At 38.1% G+C, this 25689-nt stretch overlaps 2 protein-coding genes across 2 annotated transcripts; both read left to right on the forward strand.

Moving 5' to 3' along the window:
* Positions 1-582: 582 nt before the first annotated feature.
* Positions 583-1515, forward strand: OR2A7 (olfactory receptor family 2 subfamily A member 7). The gene has a single exon (XM_008522620.2). It carries the CDS (start codon positions 583-585, stop codon positions 1513-1515), a length of 933 nt encoding a protein of 310 aa, XP_008520842.1.
* Positions 1516-2050: 535 nt separating this feature from the next.
* On the forward strand, positions 2051-10179 carry LOC103552547 (olfactory receptor 2A1/2A42-like). Its single transcript, XM_008522619.2, has 2 exons — positions 2051-2089; positions 9009-10179. Exon 2 carries the CDS (start codon positions 9184-9186, stop codon positions 9952-9954), a length of 771 nt encoding a protein of 256 aa, XP_008520841.2. The 5' UTR covers positions 2051-2089; positions 9009-9183; the 3' UTR covers positions 9955-10179.
* Positions 10180-25689: the final 15510 nt, after the last annotated feature.

A 25689-nucleotide genomic window follows, 5' to 3' on the forward strand; every position in this document is an offset into this window, starting at 1 on the left:
TGATGGCCATTTAAATTGAGAATTATTGCTCATCCTTGCCGTCTCCAAGATGATCTTATATAAAAGATGGGAATAAAATTTAAACAAAAATGTTTGTACTTACATTTTATTGTGGGATCATAGAGTAAGAAAGATGATTTAGTTCAGTCTCTCAAGGAATTCAGAGACTTGCCCCCTCACAGAAGTCATCTAACTATTGCCAATTACCTGCACAGATAGTGCCTAAAACCAGAATTTATTTGAAGGATACGAGGTATCTCAGTGAGTGAAATAAAAACTGTATTCTATTAACATGTGACCATATATTTATTTTGAAAATTTAACCTCTGTTAAAAACATTGAAAGCCACAACAAGAGAAACGTATGTATATGTGTACATGTACACAAATATTTTTTAAAATTTATTTTAGGGTTACCAAATATAGTCTTTAAACATTCATCAAAAAACACAAAAATTCACTGAAAGCATTTCTGAACAATTCTCTATCCAACAAAAAGGTATCAAACAGGTTAACATAAATCTATTTTTGAAGACTTCTCTTAAAACATGAACATTAACTCAATTTCCTCTGTTTTAGGAACATGAGAGACAATATGACATCTATCATGGAGTTCATCCTACTAGGGTTTCCCTTCACCCCAAGGATTCAGATGCTTCTCTTTGGGCTCTTCTCCCTGTTCTACACCTTAACCCTGCTGGGTAACGGGGTCATCCTGGGGCTCATCTCACTGGACTCCAGACTGCACACCCCCATGTACTTCTTCCTCTCACACCTGGCCATCGTCGACATAGCCTATGCCTGCAACACAGTGCCCCAGATGCTGGTGAACCTCCTGAATCCAGCCAGGCCCATCTCCTTTGCTGGCTGCATGACACAGACCTTTCTCTTTTTGACATTTGCTGTCACCGAATGTCTTCTCTTGGTGGTAATGTCCTATGATCGGTATGTGGCCATATGCCACCCCCTCCGATATTCTGCCATCATGAGTTGGAGAGTCTCCGTCACCCTTGCAGTGACTTCCTGGACCATTGGAGTTCTTCTGTCTTTGGTTCATCTAGTTTTACTTCTATCTTTACCCTTTTGTAGACCTCAGAAAATTAATCACTTTTTCTGTGAAATCATGGCTGTTCTCAAACTTGCCCGTGCAGATACCCACATCAATGAAATAGTAGTGTTGGCTGGAGCAATTTCTGTGCTAGTGGGACCCTTCTCATCAATTGTAGTCTCATACATGTGCATCCTCGGTGCCATCCTTAGGATCCAGTCAGGGGAAGGTCAAAGAAAGGCCTTCTCCACCTGCTCATCCCACCTCTGTGTGGTTGGACTCTTCTATGGCACAGCCATTATCACGTATGTTGGGCCTCAGCATGGGAACCCAAAGGAGCAGAGGAAATATCTCCTCTTGTTTCACAGCCTTTTCAATCCCATGCTTAATCCCCTGATCTATAGTCTGAGGAACAAAGAAGTGAAGAATGCCTTAAAGACAGTGCTGAGAAGAGAGAGAGTCTTATGAAAAGATTATGGCATCAGAGTTGACAGTGACCTAGGAAGACATTATCTCAAGGGGTTCTAAACTGAACTCAGCACAAGAATTATCTGAATTAAAGCACAAGAATTAAAAGTAGAATTATCTGCTGCCCCACCAGTAGATCACTGATTCAGTAGATGTGAGATGTATTCTAGAAGTCTGTCTTCAAATATTATCAGCAGCAAATTGTGATGCAGCTGGTCGACGGACCAGGATTTGGAAACCATAGATCTAGAACAACACCCTTTATAATATCTCAGTCAAGCTATGGTCAGCCCCATATCTCCCAAAATGTCCTCCTCAAAGCACTAGCCCCTCAAGAAGGCTTTAAAAATACATTCTGTGGTCAAATAAGTTTGAGGAGGATTGAATTTTAGGTACCTCATTTTAGGGTTCCCAATTCACATTAGCAAAGTGAAAACTGAAAATTCCTACAATAAAGAAGAATTCTATTTCAAGTTTTAGCCAGTCTTTTCCAAACTTACTTGATCACATGAAATTTTTTTATATTTATTGACAGATTCCTGGAACAGAAGAACTTGATCTGGATTGCCTCATTGTGAGTACTTCCTGTAACCACCTTCTAGAGCAAAATCATTTTTTTCCTGCAAGGTGAACCTCTAAGGAAGATAGAGGTGTAGACACAGTAGCCTAGATTAGCCTGTGAGAATCTGTGATCTCTTTGGGTACAGAAAGTGAGGGTCACTGTCTCTACTCTTCAATGCTGGATCATCTGGAGATAATGAATCCAACCCTCTGCTTCATCTGGGATCAGCATTCCTAGATACATCTCAGGGGGTGACCTCGTTCAATTTCACCATCTTCTAATCTGAGATTTAAAAAAATGTACTCTATGTACATTTTCCTGTTTACCCACCACATGACATCAATCTATTTTTTCTGTCTCAATGCTTTAAAGATAAAACCAAGTTTCTCACAGAAATCTGGAAGGACTTGCAATACCCACTACCTATGTAGTGTGTAAGCTTTGAAAAAGTTTCTCGATTGTTGTTTAGAAAATAGAGATATGGGAGAAGTTCTATAAGAGAATGTTCACAGGATTAGGTCTGTGATGCATATGATGGATAAAAAGGAAATGAATAAAAGATAGAATGCCCAAGAGGCTAGTTGATCCCTTGGAGATTAAGAAAAAGTACATGATTTATTACTCGTTGGCTATTCGTGCAATGAACAAGTCTCAAACAAGAGCTTCATAAACAGGAATTTCCTGATACTCTTTATAGAATGCCATGTGCATTACTATAATCTCAAAAAAAAAGGATTAAGTGAAGTGCCTGTGCAGTCGCAAAGATTTCCTCCCAATGAAGGAAAAAAATGAACAGTGTGACCACGTTCGTTTGTAGCAAAGACATAGACAAAATTTTATTACTTGTTCTTTTTCTACTGCTGGAAGAAAATATTGTTTTCAAGGGGTACAAAGTAAATTAACATCTTTTTAAAGTTATAATTTTTAAAATGTTATTTTGGAATACAGTCAGGTCTCAGCTACTGGAAAAGCAATAAGATTTGGAGATATGTAAAGGCACGGTTATAGCAATGTATTGATTGTAAATTAAACCCTAGAGTAAATTGGAGAAAAAAGTTCTATCCTGGCTTAGTGGAGTCGAACACTGCTGAACAATTAGGAATTTGGGAGATTAAGAGAAACTACTTAATTGCATCAAATTGTTTTATATTATTGAACAAATATCATCATTTCAATAAAGAGATTAGTGTTCTTGATTATGGGATTAATGTTTAGTCCTTAATAAAGTTTATGCTTAATTGAGTCAGACAAAAGCATTCTAACCTCTTAATTCATCATTTCTATGGTAATTCTGATGATCAGACTATGAAATCATAATCTGAGCATCAATGTTTATCCAGTGCGGGATTCTTCATTGGGAGTTTATAGGCACTAAGGAACACATGGACAGTTCTCAGTGGCTCAATGGATCCTTGAAAATATAAACAAAGTTCTCTGTACTCGTGCAGTGTGTGTGAACCGGAGAGGAGAATGACAAGGAGATCCTCAGCATTGTCTTGTAAAGAGAGATCCACGACCTCATAAAAAGCTAAGAAGCACTGATGTATTGATGAAAGTTGTTTGTGTGCCTTTTTTTAAATGGGCATTGCAAACCTAGTCTCATAAAGTGTTAAACTTCAAAAATGAAAGTCAAAAAGTGGCAGAAAACAATTTTCTTGAGAAAACCCTTAGGGGTTTAAGTCTTGGTCATCAGATTGGTAGGTCCAGAAACAAGGTTGCTATCAGTTAACCTGGAATTAAGCATAATTGAGAGAAATGACTGACCCTCACAGGACTCACCAGATAATCATGGTTAACTCGGATGCCAATTTCAACCTTTATAATGGAAGATATTTCTTCCCAGGGAAAGGAGTACTATACACATTATCTAAGATAGTCACGTTCTCTTTTTAAAAATCTGAGAAATAAAGAACAAAAATATGGGTCAAGGAGCCTAGAATCAAAGAAAATGGAATTGAGTCATATCGAAGGGTATTTTTTCAAAACTGTAGAAAAAATTCCCCCCATAGATCACAATTCTCATCATGAGAACCCAGGTGTCTACCAACTGAAGTTTCTATGTCTTGGGCTTTGCTCAACAAGCTCTAACAAATTCTGCCTCTGTATTTTCCCATTTTTCAAGATTTCAAGTGAAACATTGATCTTTTGACCTGTTCACACATAATTACTCCAGAAATACCATTAATAACATTTTACAATTGTTATTTCCCATCAATTACATCCCTGCCATGGTATTCTGAAGATAATGTTCATCCTTGACTTGGATATATATTTCATCACTTAAAAGCTAAAATTTTGCAAACCAATTATCAAAGTAATTTAGTTTGGGAGGTGTTTAAATTATTGACATGTTGATTTTTACGTATTCTACTTTTAAATGGAAATTATGTCCAAGTTATAGTGGACCTCGCTATAACCATATGTGTCGTAAATGCAGGTTGAAATAAAGTCAGTGATTACAGAAAATGCCCAATGCTGACAGATGATGTAAATATTTGTGAACACATTTATTGCAAGTAAGAGCTGACTGTGTTGTGTATATTATTTTCCTTCGTGTATATTTATATTTTGCATATGTTTGTTTTATTCTGACCACTTTTAAAAGTTGTCCACAAGGTAAAAGCTGTGTTACCTTGATATGCAATAAAAAACATGTAATTTTGAGATTATGCATATTACTAGATTTAAGTTCATTTGGTATCATAAACATTTATATTTAATTCCTTATTGTCTTAGTTCAAATTTTTAACTTTTCATAACTGATGGTCACATGGTGATGAACATAGAAAACTATGTCCTAAAGTATTGTTTTCACAGGATTTCAGTTTGCTGCTAATTTTTGCTCTTATATGTCAGTTTTCTGATTTCCACATTTTCTGCAGGTCACCTGGAACATAAAAAGAAAGGAAAGAAGAAAGGTCCCAATATTTATGGATTGCCCGATATGCACCAGGCTTCTCATATGATTGGGAGCCATCTTGGGTGTCCCTAAATGTGTGCTTCTTCCCACAGTGGATATACAGAGCAGGAGCACAGACAGAAATGTTCTCAAAATTTGATAACTGTGCCCAATTTTCCCAAAGTTTATGTCATAATCCCAGGAAGGCAGGAATCACACTGTAATGAACTAATTAGTTTGTAAATTGCATGATTGACTGATAGGAGATTTCCAAAATAACATTTTGACCATCTCATGTCCAGTATAAGAACACAGACAAATACAAATAAATAGGACAATATCTTAGGTAGCAAATCTTCTCCCAATCCCAGAACAGGCAGCAAGCTTCTAGGGGAAGCTGCCTCCTTGGAGAGAGTCCTTTCCTCCCTTCTCCTGAGGGGCTGGACTCAGAATGGAGATTCAAGAATACTTCCAACAGTCGACCTCCTAGAAAACCCTCCCTCAGGCAGATCCTAATAAGCCCCATTGGGACACCTTGGCCTCTCCTTGGACCCGCTAATCCTCTCCATGCCTCCGTAACCCACTCTCTACAGCATCTCCACACCTCGAGTCGTTACTTGGCATCAGCTGATTTTTCAGGGGCCTTTCTTCCCACTCCTGCTGCAGCGCAAGGGGTCCGGATTACAGTGGGGAGAAGCTGAGCCACAGAGGTTAATGCCAGGAGCTTATTCACCGTCACACTGGTTCTGCTTCCTCACAGGTTCACCTCAACCATCTGGAGATTTGGGAACTAGGGCAGAGCTGGGATTCATGAAATCCAAATAATGCCCAGTATTCCGGGACTGTAATGAGTCACGTTGTCTCAGAGGTGTGCTCCGTGGCGTCTGTGTTTCCTAATTGTGCATCCTGCTGGGGATGAGAACAGGAATAGAGAAAGAGAATTGCTTTGTCTCTCCTTCCCAGTGGAGGTGGGCATGCACTACATCTCATGGCCCACTCCCTCCAGGAGCCCTCCAGAGCTGCCAACTAGGTTGAGCCCATCAGAGAATAAAACTTCCTTTTCTGAGGATTCTGCCACATTTCCCATCAGGAACAGAAGTGAGAGTTCTGCAGCTCCCACAAAAGCTTCTAGAAAGTAGGACAGTGACCAATCTTCAGGTGCTTTTTCTTTCTAAGGTCCTTGAGTCCAAATGTGGGAGCTACGAGATTGCCTTATTTTATTTCACCATCAGTTCTTCTTAGATGTGTTCCACTATACAGTTTTTATGAACTATGTCTCTGTTACTGCCACTCTTTATTTAAGTATTGGAAAGAAAAATAAATACTTTCTATTAATGTTAAACATATATACTCATCATTCATATTCTATATGAGTGCTTTCAGGGAAAAATCAAATGCAAGTTTATAGACAAATTATATAAAGGTGTTTAGGATTTGGTTAATTTTGTTTCATTGGTGGAGAAATATCCACATCATAGAGAAAAAATTACACTAAAGAAAAGAAGTTGACACCAAAGAAAAGAAGAAATTTCTGTATTATGAATTTAGATGGAACATATGAAATAATTTTCCTAGCCAAAGGAAATATAGCAGGGTTTATTATGGAGTGATGTTACATTTCAGTAAAATTAATATGTTGGTTATATGAATTATGCATTTGATTATTGTAAGCAAAGTCGCAATTCATATTAAATCTATGAGAACATATTGCAGTGGAAGATGAAGCCAAATGGATACTAAATCTGTCTTATATTTATCTTTAGTTAAGCATAGCACTAAAGACGGTAGCAGGCAGCTAGAATGTACTCAATAAATATGTGTAAATATTAGATTTTCTGTAGGTTGGCGGATAAGTTTTTGTGGCGGGGATGGAAAGAATACAGAAAAGGGACCAAGGTGTTAGGTGGTGGTGCAGCAAGGTGGGAGAAGGACAAGATAGTCACTAAGACTTTACATTTTCTTTTTAGAGGATGTTTATGTTTAATGTACACCTTTGTATTTATCTGTTTATCCCTGAGCTTTCTCCTGAAGCATGTTTTTTCCAGTAACATCTTCGCAGAACTCAGAACAATCAATCCGCTTCATTATGTGCTTCTAAGTCCCCATACACAGGAAGCACATAATAGTATGATGCATTATTATCAATCTTCAGGAGATTCTCGAACAGACTGTAATTAGTTGGAACTGACAGTCAGTTCTTCTTTATGGTCCACATTAGTTTTAATATCTAGAAAAATCACTTATCAACCCTTACCCCATAAGACAACTTTGCCAAGTCTTGGCTTATACCTATGTAAACAATAAAATGAATTAGTTTTCAGTTCTTCCTCGTTACTTGCAAGTAAACAGTCCTACAGTTCAGCTGAGCTATGGATTAACACTAGATGATTACCTTAGGAATTCTGCTTTACCCATGCCCACCACTTCAGAAAAGAACTTTTCAGCTCATCACTTCGAGATTTTCTTTTTAAAATATAAGTTCCATCAAGTTTTGATGTTTTCTTTATATAGGAAATGATTTCCTTCTTAGATATTTACTTTAGAACTTTAGAGTTCACTGATTGCCATTTTCAAAATTCTGAAATTGTACATTTATAAATTAATGGACATCACTCTTCCTAAAAGCTACATTTGGAATGGGATGTATTTCAATCTTGAGCCACCTCCTTCACCCCTACAAGCCTGTGAGAAATTTAATCTGTTTGCAATCCATTTGATTGTATTTAACTAATATTAGATATGTCACGTACGTATCAAATAAAATAAGAAAAAATAAAAGTATACCCAAAATTTAATTGTTTAAAACACTTTGTAAATCCTTCAGTTATTTTTACCAAATTTATAAAATCCTGTTTTAATACAGATTACCAAGGGTGAAATTCTTCTGAATTACTGTATTTTACTTCCTTTGCAAGGAATGGGCTGGACTTGGCATAATTATAGTAAAATATATTTTAAAAGAAACCAGATCTAATATAAGGACATCAACATTTAGACGTCTGTTCATTTGTTTATGTTTATTAATTTATCACTCAACTTCCCCACTGCTTTAAAAGAAAACAAATTTGCAACAAATAGGGCTACTGTGCTTAAAGAATATTGATGTACTCTGGCCTTGTTTTTCATCTGTCTTTCAATCTGGCTATGAAAAAATCTAGTTTGTACTGTATTTCTTTTTTCATTTATGTTTTCACATTGAGGGAAAGAAATGAAAATTGAGAAGGGAAATTACTATTTTATAAGTGGGTGGATTTGAGTGTGTCTTTCACAGCCAAATATTTTCCTATGCCTTATGTGTTTAAAAAATAAATTTAGAAAGTTTGTTAAGCACCGAAGTTTTTTTTCATTTTTTGAGGAAGATTAGCCCTGAGCTAACATCTGCTGCCAATCCTCCTCTTTTTGCTGAGGAAGCCTGGCTCCGAGCTAACATCTGTGCCTGTCTTCCTTTACTTTATACATGGGACGCCTGCCACAGCATGGTTTTTTGCCAAGCACTGCCATGTCTGCACCTGGGATCCAACCTGAGAACCCCGGGCCTCTGAGAAGCGGAACGTGTGAACTTAACCCCTGTGCCACCAGGCAGGCCCCACCATTCTCATTTTTAAAGCTCTTCTGTTATTGATTATTTCTACTATCCAGCAATTCTCTTACAGATTTGGACATTTGTAGTGCTGAGACAATCCATATTTCATGGTTATTTTCTTTGTCATTTGGTTTGATATTTCTTAATTTCATCACAGGGTCAATGGCTCTAGGTAGTAATCTAGGTAGGTAATCACTGGTGACATATTTTCCTTCTGTAAAATTGGATAGCAGGTAAAGAATTTAGCTTAATGGACAGAGACAATTTAAATTTGTTTAAACAGGTAAGGCTTCCTTCCTTCCTTTTTTCTCTACTCCCTTGTTTCCTTCCCTTATTTATAATTCTATGAGTTCTTAAAGATGTATACTATTAATTTTCCACACACCAAAAATTTATGAAACAATAAATAAAATAGATGTCATATAGCTATCTGGTTCTCTCTTTAATAGTGAAATGAAGGAAAATCAGACAATGGTTATGGAGTTCATCCTACTGGGATTTCGTCTTGGTCCAAGGATTCAGATGCTTCTCTTTGGGCTCTTCTCCCTGTTCTATGCCTTCACCCTGCTGGGTAACGGGGTCATCCTGGGGCTCATCTGACTGGACTCCAGACTGCACACCCCCATGTACTTCTTCCTCTCACACCTGGCCATCGTCGACATAGCCTATGCCTGCAACACGGTGCCCCAGATGCTGGTGAACCTCCTGAATCCAGCCAGGCCCATCTCCTTTGCTGGCTGCATGACACAGACCTTTCTCTTTTTAAGTTTTGCTCACACTGAATGTCTTCTCCTGGTGGTGATGTCCTATGATCGGTACGTGGCCATCTGCCATCCTCTTCGATATTCTGTCATCATGAGCTGGAGAGTTTGCATTACCCTAGTGGTGACTTCCTGGACGTGTGGCGTTCTCCTGGCCCTGGTCCATGTGAGCCTCATCCTGCGGCTGCCCTTCTGTGGGCCTCATGAAATCAACCACTTCTTCTGTGAAATCCTGTCTGTCCTCAAGCTGGCCTGTGCTGACACGAGACTCAACAAAGTTGTCATCTTTGTTGCTTCTGTGTTTGTTTTAGTGGAGCCCCTCTGCTTGGTGCTGGTGTCCTACATGCGCATCCTGTTTGCCATCCTCAGGATCCAGTCAGGGGAGGGCTGCAGAAAGGCCTTCTCCACCAGCTCCTCCCACCTCTGTGTGGTCGGGCTCTTCTTTGGCAGCGCCATCGTCATGTACATGGCCCCCAAATCCCGCCATCCTGAGGAGCAGCAGAAGATCCTTTTTCTGTTTTACAGTCTTTTCAACCCTATGCTGAACCCACTGATCTACAGCCTGAGGAACTCAGAGGTCAAGGGTGCTCTGAGGAGAGCAGTGTGCAAGGAAAGTCATTCCCAATTGGAATGACATTTGAATCTCTAGCCTAAGTGCTCGATTACTGCCTAAATCTAGAAAAGTTCACTACTCTCTTCGTATGTGTGCCTTAATGACACAAGAGTAAGTCTTCCCTCTTCCTTTGAAGGAAAAGTTTTAGATATATTGCATTCATTGATTTTTCTATTGGATATGATTTTATCAGACATGATTTTTTCTTTTATTTATCATTGAATTAAATATCTGTGCAATTAAAAATTATTTTAACTCATTTTCTGGCTTCCAAAAGTTGAATACAGTCTATCTGTCTCCCTTATTTAACTATATAAACTCACTAACTGTATATGCCACAATATGTTGGAAGAAAAAAATGCTGCAGTGAAAGGAAGTGATGCCCCTAACCCAGCACAAACTTGTCCATTCTCCCTCAATTGGACTCACCCTGCTAAAGAATAACTGAGGGATATTGAGTTGTGTTGCATGACATTGAGAAATTTCATATGAAAATTGACTAATATTAGGGAGTTACTGAGAAGGCCGAGTAAAGGAACAAAATTAATACAAGGTATATAGGAGAAGAGAGGGGAGAGAAGGAAAAACCTGCAGACAGTGTGGGAACAGTGCACTTCGATTACAACTGTGGGGTAAATTGGTTAGCTAGTAGCTAGCAAAAGGGCAAAACTGGGCATTATCCCCTTGAATAGGCTGATAATTGGTATCAAAGAAAATAGTTTGGGTTGTTTATGGATTTTCCAGAAAATCTTGAGTGTGGGGCTGTAAATTATGAAGATGCACAGACTACCTCTATATTTGGTTTTCCAGCGTCTTTTCATCATCAATTCCAGATTGATTAGTCCAGATGTGCATCATTTCCCTCATTAGGATGTCTTATCCCTGAAATAGGACATTTCACCAGATAGCGTAAGTGGCTAACCCAGTATAGCTGGCTATTCAGCCTTGGTGGAGGATTGATTTTTACTGATTCATTCTACTTGACAAATCCAATGGTCGGGGATGAGTCCCACACATTTCAGGTGGCCTCTTAAGGTGTTGCCTATAAAATCCACTTCCTAAACTGCCCTGAGACTACTATGGCCACTAGCTTCCAGAGCCTTTCTCAATCTCACAGTAAGAGTGAACATAAGACTTAGAACAATAAGTGTGTGCCCTTCACTTGGGAATTAATAATTGCTCAACTCAACTCTTAAATACTGTGTATTGGCAGCAGAGCTTACTGACTGTAAAAACAAAATGAGTTTTTATAATAGCTGACATTTTGATTGATCACTTATCCAGTGCTATATGCTGTATACGGTTAGCACTTTACATGGATCGTCTCATTCAGTCATCACAACAAATCCACGACAAAGTTCCTATTATCAGTCTATTTTATATATGCACACACCAAAAAGTAGCAAATGTCAGACTTTTACCCAGACAGCCTGGCTCCTGAGCCCTCTGTACTTAACCACAACAATCTAGTATATCAGTATCAGTGTTGTCAAATAAAAAACAAGACTAAGTTATCCCAAGGAAGGATGTGTTTAAGTGAAGGAGGGTTTCCTCACAGCCTCGTGTGTGCCACAGTGAACTCATCTGTGCTCTGCGAAGCCTGGAAGATCATCCATGAGAGGATGGTTGTCCTGGACAGTGAATCCTATGGGCAGAGTCACAAAAATCATTGGACTTTTAGAGGAATACAGAACACGAAGAAGGTGAGAATAAAGATCATTCTCATTGAGATTGGTGAGTTAGTTCAGCTAAGGCCCAGAACCCATACACCAAGACACCAACACCACAGTCTCTCTGTCTCTGTCTAGCTCTGGCTCTGGCTCTATCCCTCTGTCTCTCTCACTACAGGTCAGGCACTGCGCTGTACACTTATTATCTCCTTTAATCCTCAAAACAGCCCTTTGAGGCAAAGGACAATCAATAACCCCACTTTACATGTGAGGAAACTGAGGCACCAAGAGATTGAGTAACTTGCACAGTATCACAGCTAACAACTATCCAGTCCGGGATTGAACTGAGGCAATCTGATTCCTGACCCTACCTTCAAGACCACTGAGTAACATGGCCTCTTCAGAGCATATCTGTGGATAAAGATCAGAGAAATCAAGAGGATGAAATAAAACAAATCACTAAGACCAAGTGATGGGCATTAGGTGTTAGACAGAAAAGGACTTAGATTCGCTAAAGAAAGCTGCTTGCCTCTAAATTGATATGTGAAAAAGTGGATGTGGTAACAAGAAAGAACTATGACTCCAAGGGTCAGAGATGGAGGAGGGGTCTGGCGATGAGCTTGGTAGTGAAACAGAAAACAATGGAAGAGAAGATTGATGTTGCAGTTCCACACAGGTGTCTCATCAATGGAGTAGACTTGGAATGGGTGTTTGATAGTATCGTATCTACACAGAGCCCTTTCCCAAGACCAAGGAATTCGGATTTCATTTTTGGTGTTCAAAATTGTTATCATCGTTCAGGTGGCATTTACCACCTTTCTCAGGGAGGTATCGAGGTTTGCATGTAAGATGGAGAGTTCCATGAGGGCGGGAACTGCAGTCTGTTCATCACTTTTTCACCAGCACTAGCGCACTACCTAGCACATGGTAAGCACTGGTTGTGTAAATTCATGAGCCTTTAACTATCGGTTAATGACTTACACACATTTTTCAGTGTTAAACTATCTTCTGATTTCTACATTTTGAAAATCCTTTTATTTGCAGAACATAGTATGGTAGAAAATAATTGTAGCTAAAATTCATTTAATACGGGCTGTGTACCAGGCACTACGTTAAATTCTTTAGATGTCATCCTCACATCAAAGCTATGAAGTAAGTACCAATAGTATTGTCATTTATAAAAGGAAATTGAGGTTTAGAGAATTAATTAACATACTCAATGTCACAAAAATATCAAGCGGTGAAATCTGAATTCAAGGGTAGTCATTTGCATCTAGATTGTGAACCATTCTTTTGAAAAGAACCTTCTGATATTTACATTTTCAATGGCTAAACCAGGCCTGTTTCATAGTAGTCACTCAATAAATGGGACTAAATAAATAAATGAATGACCATTCAGCCCAAACTTCTATCCAGTAAAATGTGAGTAACTCCATAAAGTATGTAACTTAAGTAGAGCGGCCATTATTCTTTCAAAGTTAAACATCTCATTGTCCATTAGTCATCTTTAGTTCCAGATGTATTCAGGTCTTGCAAAAGTTTCTTATGGGGTAAATATTAATAATTAACTACATTCCTTTTGCCGGTGATCACAGAGGAATTGCAAACATATTAGGAGAAGGCATTTAGTGCATAATATAAAAAAAAGGAGAGAGAGCTATGTATATTCATTTCTATCATGTAGAACACAGGTTACGAGCCTTTCAAAAAGATCATGCTAAGCCCTATGATTATGGTTTGCCAGGATGGTGCTTGGGTTAGCAGAATAACCACATAGGCGGTGTTAACTCTCTGATCTCTCCCAAGAGGGTCGAAATATTAGGGGCTGTAACTACTGAAAATGATAGGTATGAGATGCTGTTGGTGGAAGTCAGTTCACAAGCCACTTGAAATTGGATCCCACCACGACTTTGGCATGTGGAGCGGGCACTGCCAACAACTGACCTATAGGACGATTGTTTAGTCTTTGCTAGATAGTGTAGACCAATGTTTCTCTGATGTTCATGTGCATTCACTTCACCTGGGAATCTTGCAAAATTACGGGTTCTGATTCAGCAGGTCTGAATGAGATGGGCAGAGATGTGCATTTGTAACAATCTCTCATATCTTGCTGATGCTGCCAATCCACAGACCACACTTTGAATAGTAGTGATATAGAGAAGCAGGAGGAAGAGGGAGGAAAATGAACGAAGAGTTAGAAAGTAGTCTCACAGGATGTCATGGCTGTGATTTTTTTTCCGGACCATAGGGAAGGCTCCGTTTTCTTTGCCTTCTTGATGAACTTTGACTAGAGCACTGGCTTAGTTTGATCTGGTTTTTTGTTTTGTTTTTTGATTTTTGTTCTCTGCTGTTTGTTTCTTTTGAATTTGTGTAACCCTGTGGGGCCAAGAGAAATGGTACATTGTTGGGCATGGTCTGGTTTAGTCCTCGGAGGGCTGGCTCAGAGCCAGGATGTCTGGGTTCCTTTTCCACTTCTACCAATTCTACCAGATCACTATGTGGCCTTAGAAAAGTCATTTAAGTCCTCTAGGCTTTGGTTCTCTGCCAGTAAAATGAAATGTTAGACTCTAATTCTATGCCTCTCTACTAGCTTTCTTGCATTTAGATTTTTGCTTTTACATAGGAGACAAAATAGAATGGATTATTTTGAGAATAACTGAATATAATTAATTCCTGAGCCTTGCACATAGTAGGAATTCAAAAGTAAAGACCAAATTAATGAACGATTTGCATGTGTTAATGATCTAAGAACTATGAATGGTGTGAGATGTATGGAGAATAAGATATAAGAGTTCCCCATGAACTGCAGTCCTTAAGAAAAAAGGGTCTTGTTATCCTGTTTGGAAAGGATTAAGAATACCCACTCACTCACAAAGGATCCCATATCTCTATGCATAGGTGTTATAATAATATCAATGGCTTGCATTTATTGAGCAATTATTCTGTTTCAAGCACTGTTCTGTGAGGACCCATCCATTAATATCAATCTAATCTTTACAACAATTGCTAGACCTAAATTTTTCTATTATATTCAGTTTACACATAAAAAAGCTAAGGCACAGAAGTTACATACCCCTCAATGGTCTCACAGCTATTGAGAGGCACGGCAGGACTTATTTAGGTCTTCCAAAGGCCAAAGACCATGTATGTAACCACTATTATACTGTCCCCCACCAGGCTGAGAAATCATCCTAAGAAATGGGATAGTGATACAGCTGATATACATCTATAAAAGGAGGGGAAATATACAAACCTGTAGCCAGCCCTGGTGGTCTAGTGGTTAAGATTCGGTGCTCTCACTGAGACAGCCCAAGTTTATTTCCCAGTCAGGGAACCGCACCACTCATCTGTTGGTTGTGACACTGTGGCAGCTGCGTGTTGCTGTGATACTGAAAGCTTACGCCACTACTATTTCAAATACTAACAAGGTCATCCATGGAGTGCAGGTTTCAGTGTAGCTTCCAGACTAAGACAGACTACAAAGGACCAGACCACCCACTTCTGAAAGAAGTGGCCATGAAAACCTTATGAATAGCAATGGAGCATTGTCTGATACAGTGCTGGAAGGTGAGAGGATGGCGCACAAAGACCAGGCAGGGTTCCGCTCTGCTGTACACGGGGTTGCTAGGAGTTGGAATCAATTCAGCACTAACAACGACCAATATACAGGTCCATGAGAAAATGGACAAAAATATTTAGATACAGATAGACTATTCACAGAATAAATGCAAGTCACCAATAAATGTGACAATATCTTCATCCTCAATCAGGAAAACCTACTTTAAAATGAAAGAACAATTATTTCCCAACAGATTGTGGGGAGGGAAAAAGGTTGATAGTATGTGTTGTTGGTGATTATGTGAGTAAAAGTAAACACACGCTGTTGTTTGAAGCATAAATTGGAACAGATTTGGATGATAAAAAATTTGATAATATCTGCTCAACATGTAAAATGTGAATACCAATCCTAAGAATCTATTCTAGAGAAATACTTAATGTATATAACTGCACAAAGAAATGTGTATAAGGATTTTTTATTGAAATTTATTTCAAAAAAATCCCAAATAATCTAATATTTATTAATTTTGGAGTTATTGAACTATGATAACTATATTATGCAGTTATTAAAAAATAAGTATTATCTATAACGGGCTAAAACAAAAATTGCTCATCAAATATGGGTAAATGAAGGAAGCAAGTCACATTTTTATAATTCTTTCTTATTCTGTAGGGAAAACGCCTAGACATGCATGAATTCATATATGTGTATGTGTGTATATGTGCATGTGTGTTTTGATATATGTATGTAATTTCATGAGAAAATGACCTAGAAAGATGCACTCTGAGCAGTCAACAGAAGCTACTTTTAGAAAGAGGAGTAAGCTGTGAGAAATAAATACTTCTGTGGTGTTTGATAATGTTAGAGTGAACGTGTATCAATGTTAAAATTTTTTTAAAAACCTTCTCTCAAGGCACCTCTGGTCCCATAAGTTCTCAACTATGTGTCAGTGCTGTCAATGCAAATAACCAATAATCATTCTATAGATCAACACAGAGGTGAGTTTAATATATGAGCCCCTTCTGAGGACTATAGCCCGGGAGAGCAGCCTCCACCAGGGAAGGAAGCTCTCTGGAGAAGCGAGTGTACAGCATGATTGTATAACATTGGAACAAGGAACATACATCACATATGATAGGAGTACGTTTTTTCTCTTTTTTCTACAGTCACAAGATGTTTTCCTGCATACAGCAGGTCAATCTGACTCTAACTTCTGGGAGAGAATGCTGATCTTTAAAGAAATACTGATATGAGAAGGAGGTATTGCTCCCTGTCTTTAAAAGCAGCATTCTTTGCTTTGGGACGCTAAATGTTTTAAAGCAGATGTACAACGCATGCTCAACAGGCCATGTCAGGCCATTCCAGGAAAACAAGGTCAGGCTGAATCAGTTTTAAACCAAAATGGCTTCTTCACATACCTCAGTACGTTAACTTTCCTTATTGCTTTTCATTTATTCCATCAGTATGTATTTCTCACATCTTAGTGAAAGCCAAAATGAAGTAGTTATTAAAAGCAGTTTAGAATTTTGTTGGACTGCCAAATTGTATCAAGATGTTTCTTTGAAAATAACCTTTTTATATCTATTTACTTTATTATTGAATACTATGCTGTAATGTTTAAGTAAGGTAACCTAGTTATTTGAGGGGTAATTGAATCCACTCATTCTATGCTTTTATCTGTGTTACTCTCAAATGAACTCTGTGGTCAAATTCTAGCAATATTTTATTCTAAAAATAAAAGTTAGAAATGTCCAGTAAAATCAATGCCCAATGCTAGCAGATAATGTAAATGTTTGCATTTCAATTAATCCTGACTGTTCTGTCTGTATGTTGAGTTCTTTCGTATATTTATGTGTCATTAGCCTCTCTTTAAATAATAAATACCATCAAGATAAAGGTTATTTAAGTTTAATTTTAACAGAATATAGACAATTTTAAGTTATAGATATTGATTTTATGTTAAACAATTTTCCTGAATTTTAGTTTTTGTGATAATCTCATATGTTACACTTAATTACTGATTATATTACTTTTAATTTTTCATTTTTATGAAAATGTCTATTTATAACCAACATTTCTAAGGTGTTGATAATAGAAATGTACCCTCTAAAACTGTTCTTAACACAAGTTTTCAGTTTACTGCTTGCTCATGAAAGGCAACAAGTCTCCTGATTTCCACATGCTGGTGTATAATGTAGACATTTGGAGAGCACACTCATAGCAAATAAGATCTGACTGTTCCCTCTGTGTTGTTTTCCTTTATAGAAATTTATATTTTGAATATGTTCATGTGTCTCTTCCCACTTTTAGAAGCTGTCCACAGGTTAAAAGTTGTCAACTTTATATATAATAGAAAACAAGTTATCTTGAGGTGATGCATTTCCTAAATTTTAGTTTGTTTAGCACCATAAAATTTTATATTTAATGTCTGATTACCTTAGTTGAAACTTTCTATTTTTATACCCTAAAATGACTTTTTATAACTGATGTGTATATGGTATTGAACATAGAAAAATTTGTCTTAGAACTACTGCTTTCACAGGATTTCGCAGTATTTTTGTCATATGCATCAGTTTCCTAATTTTCAGCTTTTCTGTAGTTCACCTGGGCATGAGAAGAGAAATAAAGGAGAAAAGATTCTAACATTTATGCACTAGTCTTTTTATACAATCAGGAACAATTCTTCGTGTCCCTAAATAAATATGTGGTTCTTCTCACAAAGGACCTATATAGTTGGAGCACAGTTAAGCACGTTCTTGAAACATGATAACCTGTGCAAGATTTTCCTCAAGTCTATGCCATAATCCCAGCAGGTCAAGGGTCACACTGTAACAAACTCATTACTTTGTAAATTGCACACTTGCTTGATATGAAACTCCTAGCCCTCCTGTGTCTAGTACAAGAAAGAAGTATATATAAACATATATAAACATGAGAATTTCTTAGGCAGCAAATATCCCCACCCTCCTGGGAGAGGTAATGGCTTCTAGGGGAAGCTGCCTCCTTGGAGAGAGTCCTTCCCTGCCCTCCCCTGAGCCACTGGACTCGGAATCTCCCCACTTCAGAATGGAGATTCGAGAATACTTCTAGGAGTTGACCTACATTGGTGGTTGCTGCCCTAGAAAACTCTCCCTGAGGCAGGTCCTAATAAGCCCCATTGGGACACCTTGGCCTCTCCTTGGACCCGCTAATCCTCTCCATGCCTCCGTAACCCACTCTCTACAGCATCTCCACACCTCGAGTCGTTACTTGGCATCAGCTGATTTTTCAGGGGCCTTTCTTCCCACTCCTGCTGCAGCGCAAGGGGTCCAGATTACAGTGGGGAGAAGCTGAGCCACAGAGGTTAATGCCAGGAGCTTATTCACCGTCACACTGGTTCTGCTTCCTCACAGGTTCACCTCAACCATCTGGAGATTTGGGAACTAGGGCAGAGCTGGGATTCATGAAATCCAAATAATGCCCAGTATTAGGGAACTGTAATGAGTCACATTGTCTCAGAGGTGTGCTCCGTGGCGTCTGTGTTTCCTAATTGTGCATCCTGCTGGGGATGAGAACAGGAATAGAAAAAGAGAATTGCTTTGTCTCTCCTTCCCAGTGGAGGTGGGCATGCACTACATCTCATGGCCCACTCCCTCCAGGAGCCCTCCAGAGCTGCCAACTAGATTGAGCCCATCAGAGAATAAAACTTCCTTTTCTGAGGATTCTGCCACATTTTCCATCAGGAACAGAAGAGAGGGTTCTGTAGCTCCCTCAAAAGCTTCTAGAAAGCAGGACCATGCCCAACCTTCAGGTGCTTTCCCTTCTGAGATACTTGAGACCAACTGTGGGAGTTTAACAGGTTGCCATATTTTATTTTACCACCAATCTTCTCAGACGTGTTGTAGCATCTCGTCTTTTGTTAACTCTTACTCTTACACTGCTCTTCTTTTTAAACATAGGTAAGGAAATTCAGTCCTCTCTAACTGTCTACTGATTATTATTCTGCTGCCGGGATAGTTTGAGGAAAAGTTAATGCTAATTTAGTTGAACATGTTGGTCACAAATGTAAGTACGTATAGAATTTGGTTAATTTCGTCTTAAACAGTGGAGAAGTAGATGCATAAAAGCACTAACCTTGTGAACATTGATGCTGGATAAAAGAATAAGAAATTTCTGTGTGATGAATTTCGAGTAAATAGATGGGAAATTTCCTTAAGCTGAAGAAGATTGCACTTTGATATATTATGGAGTGATTTTACGTCTCAGGGAAGCTAACATTAGTTCAGTCCTTGTGTTTATGTCTCATCAACAAAACCACAATCTATAATCCACACTTTCCATACACATCTCTTCCATTACCCATAACTCAGAGGACAGTGTCAGGCACACAGAAAGTACTTAATGATTACCTTTACGTGTTAGGCTTTCCCAAAGCTGGAAGTGAGTGATGTGTGTGTCTGTGGTTGAAGTGGTGGAGGAAAGTGCAGATAAGTGAAGGAGTTGCTACCTAAAGGATAATCTCTTCAGTTTTTAATAGAATTGTCACAGTTTTGTCTTCCTTTTAATCCCTAATGTCTCTTCAAATGATCACGCACTTTCCCAATAAAGACATCAAAAGATCAGAAGCCAAACCTGTTTTACTAATCCTTCAACAACGTATTATGCAGAAAACATGTTGTTGACATACATTGTTATAATCAAGACTTTGCAAAATGGGCTTTCAGAGGATAATAGGCACTAAGAGGAATGATTTCCAGAGACTACTGTGAACCATGAAATGGCCATGTTGTCAGGTCCACACAATCGTAGGCTAATCAAGAAGCTGTTAAAGATAGATAACACTTGATCTCAGATATTGGATGTTCACTGTGTAGCAGGAATATGCTCAATGTGTAACATGTATTATCTCAACAACCTTGTGAAATAGGTACTATCACTTTTCTCCTTTTGAAAAACAGGAAGTTGGGGCTTGGAAAGGTTAAGAAATATACTCAGAGTCATTCAGGTAGTAAATGTGTGTCTGACCCCTAAGCCCGTGATCTTTGACTCCTACTCTATAGTGCCTTCAATGTTTTGGAGTGTTTTTTGTGCTTGTTTTCATTTTTTTGCTTGAGAATCTAGCTCAAGGCAGAATGTGGAGAGCTCATTAATATTTTTTTCTCATATGTAATCACACTGATATCCAATCAGTCAATAAATATTTATTGAACACCAACCATGTTCTAGGCACAGTTCATGGTCCAATATATGATATTTTTATCACTGACTAGATCAAAAAGATTTATTTGATTAAAAGGGTTTGCTTAAACACAAGTTCTTATCAAATTAATTCTCACATACAAGTAAATAGCACTTATTGGCCATTATGGTATCAAGAGAGAATATTTCAATATCCCAGATATGTGCATTGGCAGATATTACTGCTATTATGAATTGCAAGATAATATTTTCCAAGGTTGCTTATAAGACAGTTAACCTGAATGTAGACTTCTTATGTAATCAAAATCCTCTAAGAAACCACTTACATACTGGAATTATTGACAAATCTCTAGAACAACTGTGGAGATACGTAATGGGGAAGTAGGAAAGAGAGATATTGAGGATGGGGAATTGTTGAAGAGAGATAAGGAAAATAGGAAATGGAGAGAGAATATCATAAAGTGGACCAGAGAAGGAAAGAGGATAGACACAGTGATATAGTTAGACAGAGGAACAGGGACGGGGGAGACACAGCCATCAAGAGAGGCAAAAACTTCAGAACAAAGAAAGTTACCAGGGATAAAGAGGCACATTACATATGATAAGGGTCAATTCTCCAACAAGACTTAACAATCCTTAATGTATATGTGCCTAACAAGAGAGCATCAAAATACCTGAGGCAAAAACTGACAGAACTGAAAGAAGAAATAGATGAATCCACTATTATAGTTGAAGTCTTCAACATCCCTCTATCAGAAATAGACTCAGCAGGCAGGAAATCAGTAAAGATATAGCTGAACTCAACAACACCATCAATCAAATGGATATAATGGACATCTCCAGACTAATTCATCCAACAACAGCAAAATGCACATTCTTTTCAAGCTCACATGGAACATTGACTAAGTTAGACCACATTCTGGGCTATAAAAACCACCTTAAGTTTAAATGAGTAGAAGCCATATAATGTCAGCTCTCAGACCACAGTGGAATTAAAGCAGAAATCAATAACAGAAAGATAGGTGCGAAATCCCAAAATATTTGGAGATTAAATAACACCCTTCTAAATAACACATGGATAAAAGAAGAAATCTCAAAAGAAATTTAAAAATCCAAGCATACTTCAGAGATACTGTGGGTTCAGTTCCAGACCACCACAATAAAGCCAATACTGAATTTTTCGGTTTCCCACTGCATAGAAAAGTTATGTTTACACTATACTGTAGTCTGTTAAGTGTCCAATAGCATTATATCTTTAAAAAAATATGAATACCTTGATTAAGAAATACTTTATTGTTAAAAATTGCTAACCATCATTTGAGCCTTCAGTAAGTCATAATCTTTTTGCTCATGGAGAGTCTCGCCTCAGTGTCAGTGGCTGCTGACTGATCAGGATGGTGGTTGCTGAAAGCGGTTGCTGGAGTGCCAGTGGCAATCTCTTAAAATAAGAAAACAATGAAGTTTGCAACATTGATTGACTCTTCCATTCATGGACAATTTCTCTGTAGCATTCTGTGCTGTTTGATAGCATTTTAACCACAATGGAACTTATTTCAAAATTGAAGTCTACCTTCTCAAACCTTGCTGCTGCTTTATCAACTAAATTTACGTAATATTCTAAACTCTTTGTTGTCATTTTTACAGTCTTCACAGCATCTTCACCAGTAGATCCATGTCAAGAAACCATTTTCTTTGCTCATCTATTAAAAGCAACTTCTCCTCTGTTAAAGTTTTACCATGAAGTTACAGCAATTCAGTCACACCTTCAGGCTCCACTTGTAATTCTAGTTCTCTTGCTATTTCCATCACATCTGCAGTTACTTCCTCCACTGAAGTCTTGAACCCCTCAAAGTCATCCCTAATGGTTAGAATCAACTTCTTCCAAACTCTGTTTAATGTTACTTTATCTGGTTAATTGATATTTTGACTTCTTCACATGAATCATGAATGTTCCTAATGGCATCTAGAATGGTGAATCCTTTCCAGAAGGTTTCCCATTTACTTTACCTAGATCTATCAGAGGAATCACTATGTATGACAGCCATAGCCTTACAAAATGTCTTTCCTATATAATAAGACTTGAAAATCAAAATTACTCCTTGATCCATGGGCTGCAGAATGGATGTTGTGTGGCAAGCATGAAAACAACATTAATCCTGTTGCACATCTCCATCAGAGCTCTTGGGTAACCAGGTGCATTGTCAGTGAGCAGTCATACTTTGAAATGAATCTTGTTTTCTGAGCAGTAGTTCTCAACAGTGGGTTAAAATACTCAGTAAACCATACTGTAAACAGATGTGCTGTCGTCCAGGTTTTGTTGTTCCATTTATGGAGCTCAGGCAGAGTAGATTTAGCATAATTCTTAAAGGCTCTAGGATTTTTGGAATGATAAATGAGCATTGGCTTCAACTTAAAGTCAACAGCTTCATTAGCCCCTAACTACAGAGTCAGCCTGTCCTTTGAAGCTTTGAAACCAGGCACTGACTTCTCCTCTCTAGCTATGAAAGTCCTAGACGGCATCTACTTCCAATAGAAGCCTGTTTCATCTACATTGAAAATCTGTTGTTTAGCCTATCCACCTTCATTAATTATTTTAGCTGGATCTTCTGGATAACTTGCTGCAGCTTCTATATCAGCACTTGTTGCTTCACCTTGCACTTTTATGTTATGGAGACGGCTTCTTTCCTCAAACCTCATGAATCAACCTCTGCCAGCTTTAAGCTTTTCTTCTGCAGCTTCCTCACCTCTCTGAGTCTTCATAGAACTGAAGAGAGTTAGGGTCTTGCTATGGATTAGGCTTTGGCTTAAGGGAATGTTGTGGCTGGTTAGATCTTCTAACCAGACCACTACAACTTTCTCCATATCAGCAATAAGGCTGTTTTGCTTTCTTATCATTCGTGTGTTATTGGAGCAATTTCCTTCAGGAACTTTTCCTTTGCAGTCATAATTTGGCTAACTGGTACAAGAGGCCTAGCTTTCAGCCTGTCTTGTATCTCATCACTAACCTTAATCATTTCTAGCTTTTGATTTAAAGTGAGAGACGAGTGACACTTCCTTTTACTTGAAAACTTAGAGGCCATTGTAGGGTTTGCCTTCTTAAGTGGGCACAGTTCATGGCACCCAAAACAATAACAATAGTAACATCAAAGATCACCAATCACAGATCATCATAAAAAGTATAATAATAAAGAAAAAGTTTGAAATATTGTGAGAATTTCCAAAATGTGACTCAGAGACATGAAGTGAGCAAATGCTAGTGGAAAAATGGTGCCAATAGACTTGCTTGAGGCGGGGTTGCCACAAACCTTCAGTTTGGAAAAAATGCAATATCTGTGAAGCACAATAAAGCAAAGCACAGTAAAACAAGTATGCCTGTAGTTTGAACTGAAAGAGAAATGGAGGAGGGTTCTATTGAATTCATTAGCTGTAACACGTATTTCTCATTACTTGGAAGTAAACTATCCAATATTTCAGTGGAACTGAGGATTTAAAAATAGCTTTCATTTTAGGAATGCTGCATGACTCACGCTCACAACATTTGAAAGGAGTTTGTCAGCTCATCAGATCTTAAATTTTACTTCTTGAAACATCGGCTCCATCCAGTACTGACAGGTTTGTGCATGTGTAAAGAAATTATTTCAATCTTAGATATTTACTTCGAAACCATGGAGAAACTGGATAATCTATTAGTCATCAAACAATTTGCCAATTTTTAAATTGCTAAATTGTACATACATATAAGATAATTTAAAGCATAAATCAAGGCCTGGATGTTACATTTGGAAGTGGGATTGTTTAATTTCTTTTTTAGTCTCTCCTATCACTTCTGCCAATCCTTTGGAAAATTTAATCCATTTGAGTCCAGGTGAGAAGCTTTGAATATCATTTAGAATAAAATAAAATATGGGGAAAAAAGAAAGAATATAGAAGTCTCTTTCAAGTGTTCAATGCTCAAACACTTTGGAGATTCTACAGTTATGCTTATCAAACTTCAGACAGTCAGTTCTTTTTTGGCTTGGGAAGAATGTGCTTAATTGGGTATGATTATGGTAGGAGAGATTTAAGCAAGCCAGAAATTCCAGATTTAGTCCAAGGATGGTCCAAAAATTTAATATTAGGCATTCATTCATTCATGTGTATTCATTCATTCATTTGTTCACTCCATAAACGTTTGCTAAGTGCTAGAATTACAAAAATGTTCTGTGTTCACAAGGAGTGTGTTACAATCCAGTCCTGTAAAAGAAATCAGACTCTCAGCCCATATGGCAACTGTTCTTATAGTATCTTAATGTACTCATTAGGCCCTCCTTTCTCTCATCTCTCCCTTTAGATTTCAGAGATCATTCTTTGTAAGCAATGTTTCTTTTTCCTTTGTGTAATCAAATTGGAAGTTACAAAGGGAAACAAAGGAGGATTGAATAAAGAGATTATAAGATGTAGATCAATTGCATTTTCACACCTGAATATTTTCATATGCTTTGTGTGGGTTCCAAATCAATTTAGAAGGCTGTCCTAGCACAATAATTTTTTACAGAATCTTGAAAAAAAACAAGCCGTGATCATATGTTAGGTATTCATAGTATAGTAGTTAGATTCTTTTGTGTCTTGGCGATATAATAATTGATTGAGAATGGTTATTTTAAAAAACGATCATTTGTTGCTTCTAGAGAGGGATCTAGATATCTAGAAGGGCATGTCCTTCAGGATCCCAATTAGCTGCTCAGAAAAGCTTTCCTTGGGTTGTATTTCAATGAGGTTATCTCTGCCCGGGGACTAGCCCTCACTCTGTAGATCCAGCTTTGGAAGTTTTGTTCAGTGTACACATTTCCGAGCTGTATCATACTATCCAAACTCAAAAAAGAACCATGAATAAACCTGAATGGAATTATTGTTATAAAAAACGGGGAAGAAACTGGCTTATGAGCACATGTCCTCTTTGTTAAAATATCTACATAAGAAGGCAAATTAGTATCTCGTGGTTGATTGGTGAGCATAGGATCGGAGCAGAGGGGGTTAAGTGGAGATCCTTCCAGCCAAGGTTCTTGATCAGTGATCACTCAAGCCATCTGAACTGTAGACACAGACCTGCCTGCAGGACAGCACTTTCATGCTGTTGGGCCAGACTCCCTGGGACGGTGCTGATGTGCTGGCAAACACTGGCCCTCATGGACCACCCCCTTCTTTCTTCCTCACCTTCCTCTAGACAGGTACCCACACAACTGTTTCGTTTGGGTTCCCTAAATCACAGATCCTCCTCCGTTGCTCTTGTGAGATTGCATCAAAGACCTTGAGTGGAGCTTTGGATGCCCTCAGAGCTCCCCAATGACATGTTCATTCAGCTTCTCTTGT

This window comes from Equus przewalskii, chromosome 4, assembly GCF_037783145.1.
Source record: "Equus przewalskii isolate Varuska chromosome 4, EquPr2, whole genome shotgun sequence".
NCBI classification, from domain to species: Eukaryota; Metazoa; Chordata; class Mammalia; order Perissodactyla; family Equidae; genus Equus; species Equus przewalskii.